Genomic DNA, 12,806 nt, shown 5'->3' on the forward strand with positions numbered 1-12,806 from the left:
GCTCGACTGTTATTACCAAATAGCTTTCCAGGAATATCTCAGTAGTTAACACTCTTGTCAGTGGTCTATGAGAACACCCATTTATGCTCATTCTTAACCAGCTGTAGGAATTACCAAAATGTGAACATTTTTAGCAGGCCAATAGGAGAAGAATTGTATCTTGTGATTTTAATTTGTAGTTTTTAAATTATAAGTGAAAGCAATTGTCTTTTTTCTTCTTCTTCTTTTTTCTTTTCTTTTTCTTTTTTTGAGACAAAAAGGCACTCTGTCGCCTAGGCTGGAGTGCAGTGATATGGTCTTGGCTCACTGTAGCCTCAACCTCCCAGGCTCAGGTGATCCTCCCACCTCAGCATAACTGAGTAGCTGGGACTACACTTAGCTTTTATTTTTATTTTTTTTTTCTTTGTAGAGATGGGGTTTGCCATGTTGTCCAGGCTGATCTTGAACTCCTGGGATCTAGTGATCCTCCCTCCTTGGCCTCCCAAAGTGCTGGGATTACAGGCATGAACCACTGAGCCTGGCCTCAAATTTATTGTCTTTTCATATATTTACTAAACATTTATATTTATGTTTTGGATAATGAGCTATTTGCATCCATTTTTCATCTTTCTGTAGGATTTCATCTTTTTGTGCTGATACATCATATTTTTATAAATTGAGGAAGAGAGTTCTTGACACAGGTGTTGCAAATGTATTTTGGGGGGTTTCTTGTAGGTCTTTCATTTTATTTTATAATACTTGCCATTCTGAAGCTTTAAATTTTCATGTAATCAAATTGATCAGTCTTTTACTGCTTTTGAGTTTGGTGTTTTGCTTACAAAGGCTGATCCACTCTGTGATTACAAATAAGTTCATTCACACATTCTTCTCGAATGTTTATTGTTCCATTTTTAGTGTTTGACTTTTTTATCCCTCTGGCATCTGTTGTCTTGTAAGGAATGAAAGGTTCATAGACTTCTAAAAAGAAATCTAACTGGCAGACTTGTTTTTTTAATACCCTGTGATCAGTTGATATAACTGGCAAAGTTGATTTAAAAATAAAATATCTAAAGCATTTCAGTATATCCCTTCATCCTAAAAGGTAAAAAATATATAATAACCTAAAAGAAACATGGTCGATTCCTAGTGACCATCACTAGAAGACCAACTGCCCTTTCACACAATGGCCATAGAGATGGTAACAGTGACTGCTTTATAATAAGACATATCTTTTCACACTAGCTAAGATATGGAAGGAACCTAAGTACCCACCAGTTGGAGGAATGGATAAAGAGAAGTGGGTGGTATATATACACAACGGGATATTATTCAGCCATAAAAAAAATTAAATACTGTCATTTGCAACATCATGGGTGAACCTGGAGGATATTATGTTAGATGAAATAAGCCAGGCACAGAAAGACAAATACTGCTTGTTCTCACTCATATGTGGAAGCTAAAAAAATTGAACTCATGAGGACAAGAGGGTACAATAAGGGTTGCCAGAGCCTGAGAAGCATAGCAGGGAGTAGGGCATAAAGTGGGGGTGATTAACGGGCACAAAAATAGAGTTAGATAGAATCAGTAAGATCTAGTATCTGGTAGCACATTAGGGTGACTACAGTTAACAATAATTTATATATTTTTAAATAACTAGTAGAATTGGAATATTCATAAAACAAAGAAATGACGAAAGCTGGAGGTGATGGATACCCCAGTTACCCTGATTTGATCATTATGCATTATATGCCTATATCAAAATGTCACATGTACTTCATAAATGTATACCCATAATAATTAAAAATAAAACAATACTAGAACACATATTTGAGAAATACTGTAGTTATTTGCAAGGAAAAAATGATATCTAAAAACACACTGGGTGGAGGGATATTTCGTAAATTGAATGTGTGTCTAGCAGGCTTTTTTTAAAATCTTTTTCAACACAATTGCAGAAGGCTTGACATTACTTGAAAGGTCCTCCTTTCCTCTCCTTCCTCTCTACCCTCCCCTCTCATCTTCCCTCCCTCCCTTCCCTGAATTTTTAACTCCTTCTGCATATTTATTGGGTGCTTGATGTTGATCATATGAAGATGTTATAACAGTTCCTGTTCTCATGTTGCTCATGGTGTTGAGAAATACACATAATATGTCTGTAGAACTGTTGGCCAAAAAGTGCTTTTGGCAGGGCCTTTATGTCTGGTTATATAATACATTGAAGGTGGTTCAAAGATGTCTTTTTTTTCACATTATGAGTGAAGTATTTTGAATAATTGAACTGATTTATTGGGTTTTAAATCTACTGTATGTGTTAGAATGAAAATGGTTATGCTGTGGGCAGAACTTTGACTGTAGGAACTTTTATGACTTAATTTGTACTGTTAATGTCCTTGTGTCATCCAGGTTCACTTTGATGGCTGGAACAATTGCTATGATTACTGGATAGATGCAGATTCTCCTGATATTCACCCTGTAGGCTGGTGTTCAAAAACAGGACATCCCCTTCAGCCTCCTTTGAGTAAGAGACACGAATAGCTTGTATAAATGTTTCCATTTCCATATGTAGCATTCTTAAGATTTCATCCTTAGCCCTTTCTTTTTCTCCTCCTCTCTCTACTGATGTTTCTTCTCTATGTAATCCTTTCCTTTTACTACATTTTAATTACCATGGTCACAGAAATATAAACGGAAAAAAAACTTAATGCCTGAAAAAGTAAAGCGTGTATAGACATTCTGTTTTATTTAGAAGTAAATATCACCTCTTAAAATTAGTGTTGAATTTTTGGAAGACAATTTGTGAGACTTTCAAAATTTATTGTTTCGATGTTAGTATTCTGATAGTAATTTTATATGATAGCTTTGCAAAACGTTAACATTGGGAGAAACTGGGCAAAGTGTGAAGGAGATCTCCTTCTGTATTATTATTTACAACTGCTTGTGAATCTATAATTATCTTAATAAAAATCTCAGTTAAATTCAAATTTTAGAAAAGGTACATGGAGAACTTAACATACCACGGCCTTAATTTTGGAGTAAAATGTATACATTATACAAAACAAATGTAGGAAATACAATAAATTATTATCAAGTTTTTAAAAAAATTTAGTGTACTTCTGTATCCAGTGACTTCACTTCTGGATGCTACATACAAACTGCATAAGGGCACATGTACATGGCATTCAGTGTAGCTTATTTAGAATAACAAAGCTTGGGGAAAATATTGGTTAAATAAATTTTGGTGCACTATGCTGTAGAAACTATGCAGTAGTCACAAAGAATATTAGTATTGCAACAGAAAAATTTGTAAGACAAGAAGTTAAAAACCAAAGAAGGATATTGGGCCTTTATGTGGCAAAATAAAACATCTGTGTTGTGCCTTTTATGTGGCAAAATCAAACAAAACCGAATGTGTCTGAATATTTAGAACAATTTCCAGGAGGGCCCACACTAACATCAGTGGTCAGAATGAGGGAGGGTCTGCAATGTAGGAGGAAGAGCATGGAGGGATCTGGAACTGTCGTTCTGGATTCTTCTGTAGTACTTGAAGTGTTCACAGTATGTGAGTATTCATGCTTTAATTATGTTATTTACTTAATAAAAGTTGTTTGAGTCTTCTTGTTAATTCGTATTTAGATATCTCTGGACTTTATGACGTTTTGAAAGATTGTTACGTCAAAGTTTACCATTTCATTGTTGAAGAAAGATAACTAGTGTGAATAGTCATAAGGAAAAACCTTTAAACGTAGTGTCTTTTAAAATATTTTTCATTTTTATAGGATCTACTTTTTCTGTTTATGTATGTTGGTTCAAAAATTGGATTTTTAGGGAGTCTTTTCCTTCCTTATTCTGATCCAGACATTTGACTCTTAACAGATTTTTGCTTAATATTTTGCCCCTTCTTTCTTTTCTTTGCTCTTTCATAGGCCCCTTAGAATTAATGGAAGCTTCAGAACATGGTGGATGCTCAACCCCGGGATGTAAAGGGATTGGCCATTTCAAGAGAGCGAGACATCTGGGCCCTCACAGGTGTGTGGTAGCTGTCACTCACTTGGTCAGATATAGGTGTTCCATATACATGTATATATAATGAATTTCATATATACTAAATTGATGTGAACTGATTTTAAATTCAGATCCATAAGAAATGTGGTTACCATGGTGATCATGTAAAAATGAAGGGAATATCTATAGTAAAATCTTCCTGGGAGAAAATGCATTCACAGTTTAAAATGGATTTACTCTAGCTTTTTGGCTTTTCTTGGCAACCTGACTAGATTTACAAATAGTTAGTTTCTGCAGTAGTTATTTTGCATTGATCATTAATAATGAGAAGAGGGGAGACTCCGTTGATATCATTTGGTAGAATATTATCTGATTGGGTGACTTGATAATTTGAATAATGAGAGATGAGATGATTGTAGATTAACAGCAAAGATCACAAAATGCACAATATAAATAGTCAAACATGAGAGTGCATTGGTCCAAAATGCATTTTAAAATATTTTTCTTTTACCCCTAAGTAACTTTAAAAAAAAACCAAATTTATGCATTTGAAATGTGATGTATTTGGTGATTTAGGGATCTTTGTAGAGAGTTAAAAATACTACTAAAGTACAGCTACTTGGGAGGCTAAGGTGGGAGGATCACTTGAGGCCAGGAGTTCGAGATCAGCCTGGACAACATAGCAAGATCCTGTCTTTTAAAAAAATATTACTGAAGTACTAAGAAATTCCTGTGATTCAACTGGCATTTTTAAGGAATAAATGTATCACCTATTTAGGTATGTTTTAAAATAATAATTTGTCGGTATAATGTTCTAACTACATAGTAACTGGATTGCCCACTAAGCAAAATGATTCCTTGTTTATCTAGTTTGTACAGGTTGTGAATCTAGGTCTTTAAAAATTTTGAAGATTACTGTACCTGTTCCTCCAAACATTAATAGGAATTGCAAAATTGTTGTAATTATTTTCATGTGGATATAGTTTTCTCTTTTTTTCATCTCTGCAACCTCAAATCTTCCTTTTTCGAACAACCCTCCTTAATGTTCTATGAGGTTCAGTATGTTCCAGAGTGAGAAGTCTGAGCATAGACAGGATGATGATGATTCCGTTTGCAAATCCTTTTTGTTGCTTGTCTGACTGCAAACCAAAAGTTACATGATACATCTTGGAAGTTATTAAATATTGCCTAGTGAAGGCAGCTGGATTTTCAGCCATTATGTAAATCTAGATGCCAGAAATAATTCATGAACGTACTAAATTTCCATTATTGTTTTAGTTGTTTTGTGTTGCTATAATAGAATACCACAGACTCGGTAATTTGTAAAGAAAAGAAATTTATTCCTCACTTTCTGGAGGCTGGAAAGTCTGAGATCCAGGGGCCAGCATATGGCGAGGGCTTTCTTGCTGCGGAAGGTAGAGGGCAAGAGAGCATGTGTGAGAGAGCCAGAGAGGGCCAAACCTGCTTTTATAACAACCACTCCCATGATAACAAACCCACTTCTGCGATAATGTCATTAATCCATCCAGGAGGGCAGAGCCTGATCACCTCTGTATTGTCACAGTGGCAATCAGATTTCAACATGAGTTTTGGAGGGGGTATTCAAACTGCAGCAATACGTTTAGAAATTCATTCAGTAAATATTTTCGAGCAGCATTTTTTCAACAAGAACTAATATTTATTGAACATTTATTTACTCTGTGCAGGATATTGCTCTAATTGCTTTACATATCTTGGATACCCTTTGTAACAGCCCTATGATATAAGAACTGTTTTTTCCCCCACGTTTTGGTGAGGCCACGGGGGGTACTGGGGAGGTTAGTAACTTGCCTTACTTCCCAACTGGGGAGAAGGGAACTCTGTGCTCTGGACCACTCCCCTCTAATGGCCTCTCAAGACACTACTCCATAAATTAGTCACAGACCCAACCTTCAAAGAATTCACAGGCTGATGGAGCTATAAAAGCTGGACATAATTTAATTAAAACATAAGATACAAAATAATATCAGAACTTTGGCACACATCCCTTTCTGCTGTACAAAGTGTTCATTGGAGCAAAGAGAATTTGTTCAAGTTGTGAAGAAAAAGAACAAAGAAAATTTTAAAATGAGTAAATACTAACAATATGTTGTTGAGGTGCAATTGGAGGTGAAGCAAAACTTTTTTTGGTCTTCTGGAAGGAAGACACACCTTATGGCAGTGTCCATGGTCTCCTTAGGACTGCTTTACGTTTGAGTGGAGAGGTTTGCCTTTCACAGCAAGGCCCGTGGTGACAGTTGTGTCCCCTCCCTGATGGCCCAGCCATTCATCAGGACTGCCTTTCCCCAAGTGTGCAGGTGGACCTCCGAGGGTTCCTCAGCTGGGCCACACCCATTTCACCAAGTTTCAGTGGTTATATTTAGAGCATTTCTTCATAGATGCAGTGTTGTGCTTGTTAAGAGGATTAGTGGAAGACTTTATAGAGGAATGTGGTAAGGAACCCTTTCCAATGGAATTAGAATCATAATAGAGAATTACTCATTTTCTTGGAAGGAGAGGCAGAAGTACACCTGATGGTTTAAAGGACAAGCATTGATAAAGAACCCGTATTCATTTTCTTATCACATATAGAGAGCATAACTAGCAGATTTTGTGCCTTGGGCAGAGTTGTTGGTTGACTCGAGCCCCTGGACCAAGGGATGCAATTCACAGAACTCCTGGAGGTCCCAGTTTCTGCCCAAGTGCTAACATCCCTTCTCCTCAGTCTTCGAACTGAGTTTTCTTAGACTCCCTGACTATGCTGTCCTATTTACAGCACTTAAAGCTCTTTTTCTGGCCGGATATTAATCCTTAATAGGCACAGCCTGTTTTCCATTTCATTAGTAGACTTGTGGAGGAGCTTACTGCGTCGTGGATATTCTTTGAAAGGTTTATTTCACTGGCTCTTACTTTTGTTCTTACTAAGAATGCTGTGTTTAGGAAAACATAATGAGAAAATTCTCTTTGGATTAATTACTGAGAAACTGCATGTATCAAAACATGCACTCTTTGCATAGATAACAAAGAAAGTTGCTATTTTAGCAAAAATAATCAATTTAATGAACACATAAGCAAGAGACTTTGTTTTGACTAGCGTTTGTTGTTACCTTCTCTGAAGATTACAGTGTTTGAATTTGAACTAAGAAGTGTTAAAACAAAACGTGTCTAAACAATGAAGCTTGATAATTTAACGTTTTTTAAAATGGTGAAATATAAATGATCAGTGAAAGAGTTGGAGATGGGTATGGTTTTCTCATCTGTAGGGGTATTCAGGAGCCAGATTGCTTAATTCCAACTCTCTAGCAAGGGAACATTAATATTGGTTGTGTCACAGTGTTTCCCTTCGTCACTTCATTTATTTGGCCTACCGAGAGAGGGTAAGGAATGGGAAGAGATTAAAGGAAATAAAGTTATATAAAAGTAGACATTTGGCCAGGCGCAGTGGCTCATGTCTGTGATTCCAGCACTTTGGGAGGCCAAGGCAGGCAAATCATCTTAGATCGGGAGTTCTAGACCAGCCTGACCAACGTGAAGAAACCCCATCTCTACCAAAAATACAAAATTAGCCGGATGTGCTGGTGCATGCCTGCAATCCCAGCTACTCCGGAGGCTGAGGCAGGAGAATCACTTGAACCCAGGAGGCAGAGGTTGCAGTGAGCCAAGATTGCGCCACTGCACTTCAGCCTGGGCAACAAGAGCGAAACTCCATCTCAAAAAAAAAAAAGTAAACATTCTGCACATCAAGTGCCTTCAGAACTGAATCTTTTCTTTGTAAGATTTGGTCTTGGAGAAATTAAACAAGAAAAGAGAAAGGAATGTTTTCAGCAACACCTAAAGGATATTAATGAAGTCCATGGAATGTTTTAAACATTAGTAACTCTTGGTATGCCCCTGCAAGCTGTAAACATCGTATGTATTCACCATGCATCTATCCGTGAACAAACCTTTGTTAAGTGCCTTCTTTGTGTCACCTGCTGGGTTAGGTGAGGGACTGTATAGAGGAGAGGGTCCCTCCTTCTAAAGAGGCCAGTCTGGTGTAAACAGATTCTCATAGAGGCAGGAGTGGAGTGGCGCTCAGAGAGAAGCGTCAGCTTTTTATGAGGGAAGCAGAGCATTCATAATGAGGTATGTTACGGAGTTTTTCTTGCTGTTTACTTTTTGCTGATGTTCTTTTTACACAATAGAGGTTAAATGTCACTCTTCTTTTTAAATAATAATAATCGGTGGGATTTATTGATGACTTCCTATGTTCCAGGCACTGCTTCAAGGACTTAATGTGTGACCTCATTTGGTCCTCACAGGAGCTCTGTGAATGTTAGGCACTTTTCTAGTTCTTGTTTTATAGATGAGGAGACAGAGAATTGAAATGCTTAAGGAAGCACCCGAGATTGTACATTGGCGGAATCAGAATTCAACCCAGGCTTGTAAGGCACTGGAGTCCCTGCTCTTAACTGCTGGGCATTCATGCAATGCACAGTGGCCTGATAGAGCCTGCGTCGTGTGTTTTTCTTTTTTTTTTCTTTTTTTTAACTGTTTTTTGTCAGGACAGAGTGTGAAAATGATTGTGCGAGAACTTAGAAAACTGGAGATGTTGCCTAATTGTTAAAAATATACAATTATTGTATATTGTATATTTTATTGTATAAAAATATACAATAAAAATTACAATTAAAAGGGTTTTTAAGGTGGCATTGGAGAACAGTGAATAAGGCAGTCCTTCTACCACACCTAATGAGCTGGACCAGCCTTCCCTAGAAAAAAACATTCTTAGAGGAGCCAGTGGGGCAAGTATTTGCATATTTAGCTGATATGTGAAATAATATGCTAATAGTGTAGGATGCACCTCAATAAAGTACTTACAGTAGAGAACAGTATCATCCTATGGGACTCTGTCCTTCTGCTTGCTGAGGAGTTGCATAATAGTAAAGAGTTGTACATATACATGTGCATGTGTCTAACCATGACAGAACATACACACGTTATGTGGTAAGCCACACGTTATTAAAGTTTTGTCACTAGAAACTTAGTACGTGAGAAATTAGAAGTCTATAAGCCTAGTGAGAACCAACTTTTTCCATAGATGTTTAATTAGCACTGGTGAGTTTTTTAAAGTTCATATGCAGTTTTAGAAGTTAACAATTTTGTATCTGTTCATAACAGAACAAATATGGAACAGAAAAAGCAACATTTCTAACATGATGCAGATCACATATGTCACTTGTGTTCTTTGAAATGACACAGGAGTCGTTCCAACTCCTCAAAAACATAATTGCTTGTGAATTTTACCCTAATTTTTATTCCAAGGGCTGGTTAATGGGAATAGATGAAATAGTGAAATACTTGACCCACGTTCTATAGGTTGGCTTTCGTTTTTAAAGCCATCAGATAAGATTATTTTACAAAGCTCTGTGACCTTGAGCCAATACTTAACTTCTTTGTGCCGGTGTCCTCATTTATAAAATAAATTGGTGACAATAGTATCTGCTTAATAAGAATAGTGTGATAAGTAAAGGAGTTAATTTTGGAACAGTGCCTGACACTTCCTAAGCACACAATCCATGTTAGTTCTATGAGTACAGGCAGCAGGCAGTGGCATCTTGCTAGAAGATGGTACTCTCAGATCAAGTTCATTGTCATGGGTTAGAAATAAGGAAATTCTTCAATGTGCAAGGGTACTATTCACCCATATAATATAGTGGTTAAGAGATAGCCACAGTTCCTAATGTAATTCCATCAGGAACTGATTGAATGACGCTGAACAACATCCCTTTCTAAGCCCCAAAGGAACTACTTCTTAGGATTGTGAGAATTAAATAGGTAATGTAAACATTTGGCCTGGGTAATGCACTTAATCCGAGGTCAGTTTTGTTACTACCATCCTCATTTTACAGATGAAACAGAATCTCGGAGCCTGTGCTTGCTCATTATTGAGTGGAGGATGAAGCAGCAGAGCAGGGTCAGAACCAGGCTCCCTGATGTCCCCCTCCATGCATGTCCAGTCACCTGAGCTCCTTTTGCATTTTGTGGCGTTCCATTTTGTCATCACCTCCCACTTCAGGAGCCAGCTGGCTTTCCTCTTTACCCCAGAGTAGGTGTGAAAATGGGAGGTTTGTTGACCCTTTTGACTCTTCTCAGAGTTCAGAGAAAGGGGGTTAACATAAAATCAATAGCTGATAGGCTACCCTTGGTAGATCATTAGTAAATCACTGCTTTGAGAGCTTTGAATGTTTTTCCCTGCTTTAGGTTGAGATTTTATAATTGAAATTACTCTCTGGTCCTAGCAATCTATTTTCAAAAAAAAAAAAAAGATATTTAAATGGTAAGTGTCATAATGGCTGCAGTCTTAACCCCTCTCTTGAGCTATCCAAGTTTACATATGGTGATTTAGAGAGATATTCTTTCATTTATTCAACAAATAGGTGACGATGCTGCCCTCCTAGGGCTTAGAATATAAATTGTCTACAGTGTAACTGTAATTAGTGCTAAATTGGGGACCCAGCCCGTCTAAGAATCCTGCGAGTCTTCCCATTGTCGAAGGTGGATGAGGTAAAGAAGAGAACCTGTCACTTTCTTCATATACAGTAAAATTTCAATTTTAATATATATACAGTTATTTAATAATTGTAAGGCCAAGTGTATAACAATGAATGAAATGCTGGTCATGATATTCGAGGAATAGCTGCATACAGTTTATTTAAAGAAACTAAAAAGGTCTTTAAATTGTTATTATTTTTTACTGCCACGAAGCTTAAGTAGATAAATTTGCAACAAAAACACACAATATAAGGAACAAATAATAGAGTGGAGTCAAAGATGGTGAAGACCTGAGGTTGGGTTAATAAATTTATTTTGTCATAAACAGAGTCAGGAACAGTAGGAGGAGCTAGTTGTGTTTATCTTTTGGGAGAGTGAATTTTTAATCATTTTTGGGTGGGGGGCGTGATTTGTTAAAGGTGATAAAGTTGTTTTTAAACGTATTTATTGTGAGGTGACGCTGAGACATCTGAGTAGAAATGTTTAGTGAACATTTGTATTTTCCTTGAAGTCAAGGTGATGTTAGGTCTGACACCTCCTACTAGGGAGCCACAAGGGACCGAGGCTTCCCTTTCTCAGGCCTTTGGCAGTTTCATTGTGGGCAGGAATCCCACACCCACCAATCAGATGCTGCCATGTGGGCTTTCCATCTTGAGGAATGAGGTGAAGGCAGGTCAGACCTTGCGATTGCAGCCTCCATGGAACTGAGGACTAGACCAGGGCCTGGAAAGGGCAGGGGGACTGAGAGCAGTGGCGTGAGGGCCACTTGCCCAGCAGCCTCCTCCTGTGCAGATCGTTTTGAGGGAGTGTGTTGCTTGTACCCTGCTTCCTACCCAACCCTGATTTTTCTGGCCTTCCTGTTGATCTGTCAAATGCCCTTACAGTGAGTGTTTTCTGCTCAAGTTAGGCAGAATTGGTTTTGGTCACCTGCATCCGTGAACTCTGAATTAGGATCCCGTGAAACATATAAAGGGCTGGTGTTCAAAAGAGACATCATAGTTGGGAATGGATTTTCCTTCACATTATTACTAAATGAATACAATGAAATACTACCGTCTGCCCATGCTCATGGCGATGCGTGAAATAGTGTGTTCATTTTGCTGAGCTACTTCATTGCTATGTGACCTTGGGCAAGTAACATCTCTGCTTGGATGTCTAATAAACAAATTCCACAATTTCTGATATTACCCCCAAATCATCTTCTCCTTAGTCATTCTATCTCAGGGGGAAAAAAAAGGCACCTCTGTTACCACCCAGTTCTTCAAGCCAAAAACCAAATGGCCATTCCTGAACTCTTCCTTTCCATTGCTTCCCATCTCCCATCCATCCACAGGTCTTCTTGGGATGACAAAGGATACTGTGACTCACTTCTTCATTTTTGCCCCATCTCAACCACACAAATCCAAGTTACGTCATACCTTTACTCTTGAACAACTCTTCTTTCTTCAATTTTGTCCCATTGGAATCTTCTCTGCTTTCAAAATCCTCTCTCCAAAAAGAGAAATAACTTTTAAGTAACTTTTCTTGCTCCAGTTCTGTCCCTTGAAATCTTCTCTGTCTTTAAAATCTTCTCTCCAAAAGGCATCCTGAGTAATCCTTAAAATTGTAAATCAAACCTTGTCATTCTCTTATTTGAAGATCTTCCATCAGCTTCAGATGTAATGTTTGCTAAAAATATAAAGTCCTGACTGGCCTGCTAGGCTCTACATGATATTTGCCTGCCTGCTTCTCCTAGTTCATCTCATCCCCATCACACTCTAGCCAACCTGGTCTCTCTTTCCCTCAAACAAGCCAAGCTTTTCCTGTTGGCACTGCTCCTCCCATCCCCTGGAACATTCTTTCCCACATTGTTTCCCTACGAATCTTCTTCCTGACCATTACAGCTGTGCTCGGGTGCTTCTTCTCCAAGGAGGACCTTCCTCACCACTCCGTCATAGCATCCTCACACCCTCTTTTATATCATGGTATTTCTTTTTCATTGCGTTTATCACCATATGAAGTTATCTAATTTATGTGTATAATTGTGTATTGCCGATCTCCCCCTGGAATATCAGCTCCATGAAACCAGAGAGCTGGTTTCTTGTCTTTTTATTGTCCACTGAGTTTCCAATGCCTGGAAAGGTAATTAGCACATAATAAATGCATGATAAGTGCTTCTTGAATAAATGAATGAAATAAAGACTGAAGTTACTTAACTGTTGTAAGCTTTAATTTGTTGCATGAAATGCCTTTTTCTGGGATGTTGGCAAGATAAAGTAAAATATTGCATGTAA

At 37.8% G+C, this 12,806-nt stretch overlaps 1 protein-coding gene across 14 annotated transcripts in view; it reads left to right on the forward strand.

Moving 5' to 3' along the window:
• L3MBTL3 (L3MBTL histone methyl-lysine binding protein 3) overlaps positions 1 to 12,806 on the forward strand; it is a 127,887-nt gene that overhangs the window by 76,406 nt on the left and 38,675 nt on the right. For all 14 annotated transcript variants that reach the window (XM_063813457.1, XM_016956299.4, XM_063813462.1 and 11 more), the window contains 2 exons: positions 2,383 to 2,497; positions 3,903 to 4,005. In XM_063813457.1, the coding sequence (XP_063669527.1) occupies positions 2,383 to 2,497; positions 3,903 to 4,005 (218 nt within the window). The remainder of the gene's footprint in view (positions 1 to 2,382; positions 2,498 to 3,902; positions 4,006 to 12,806) is intronic.

The sequence above is a fragment of the Pan troglodytes genome, chromosome 5 (assembly GCF_028858775.2).
Source record: "Pan troglodytes isolate AG18354 chromosome 5, NHGRI_mPanTro3-v2.0_pri, whole genome shotgun sequence".
Taxonomy (NCBI): Eukaryota; Metazoa; Chordata; class Mammalia; order Primates; family Hominidae; genus Pan; species Pan troglodytes.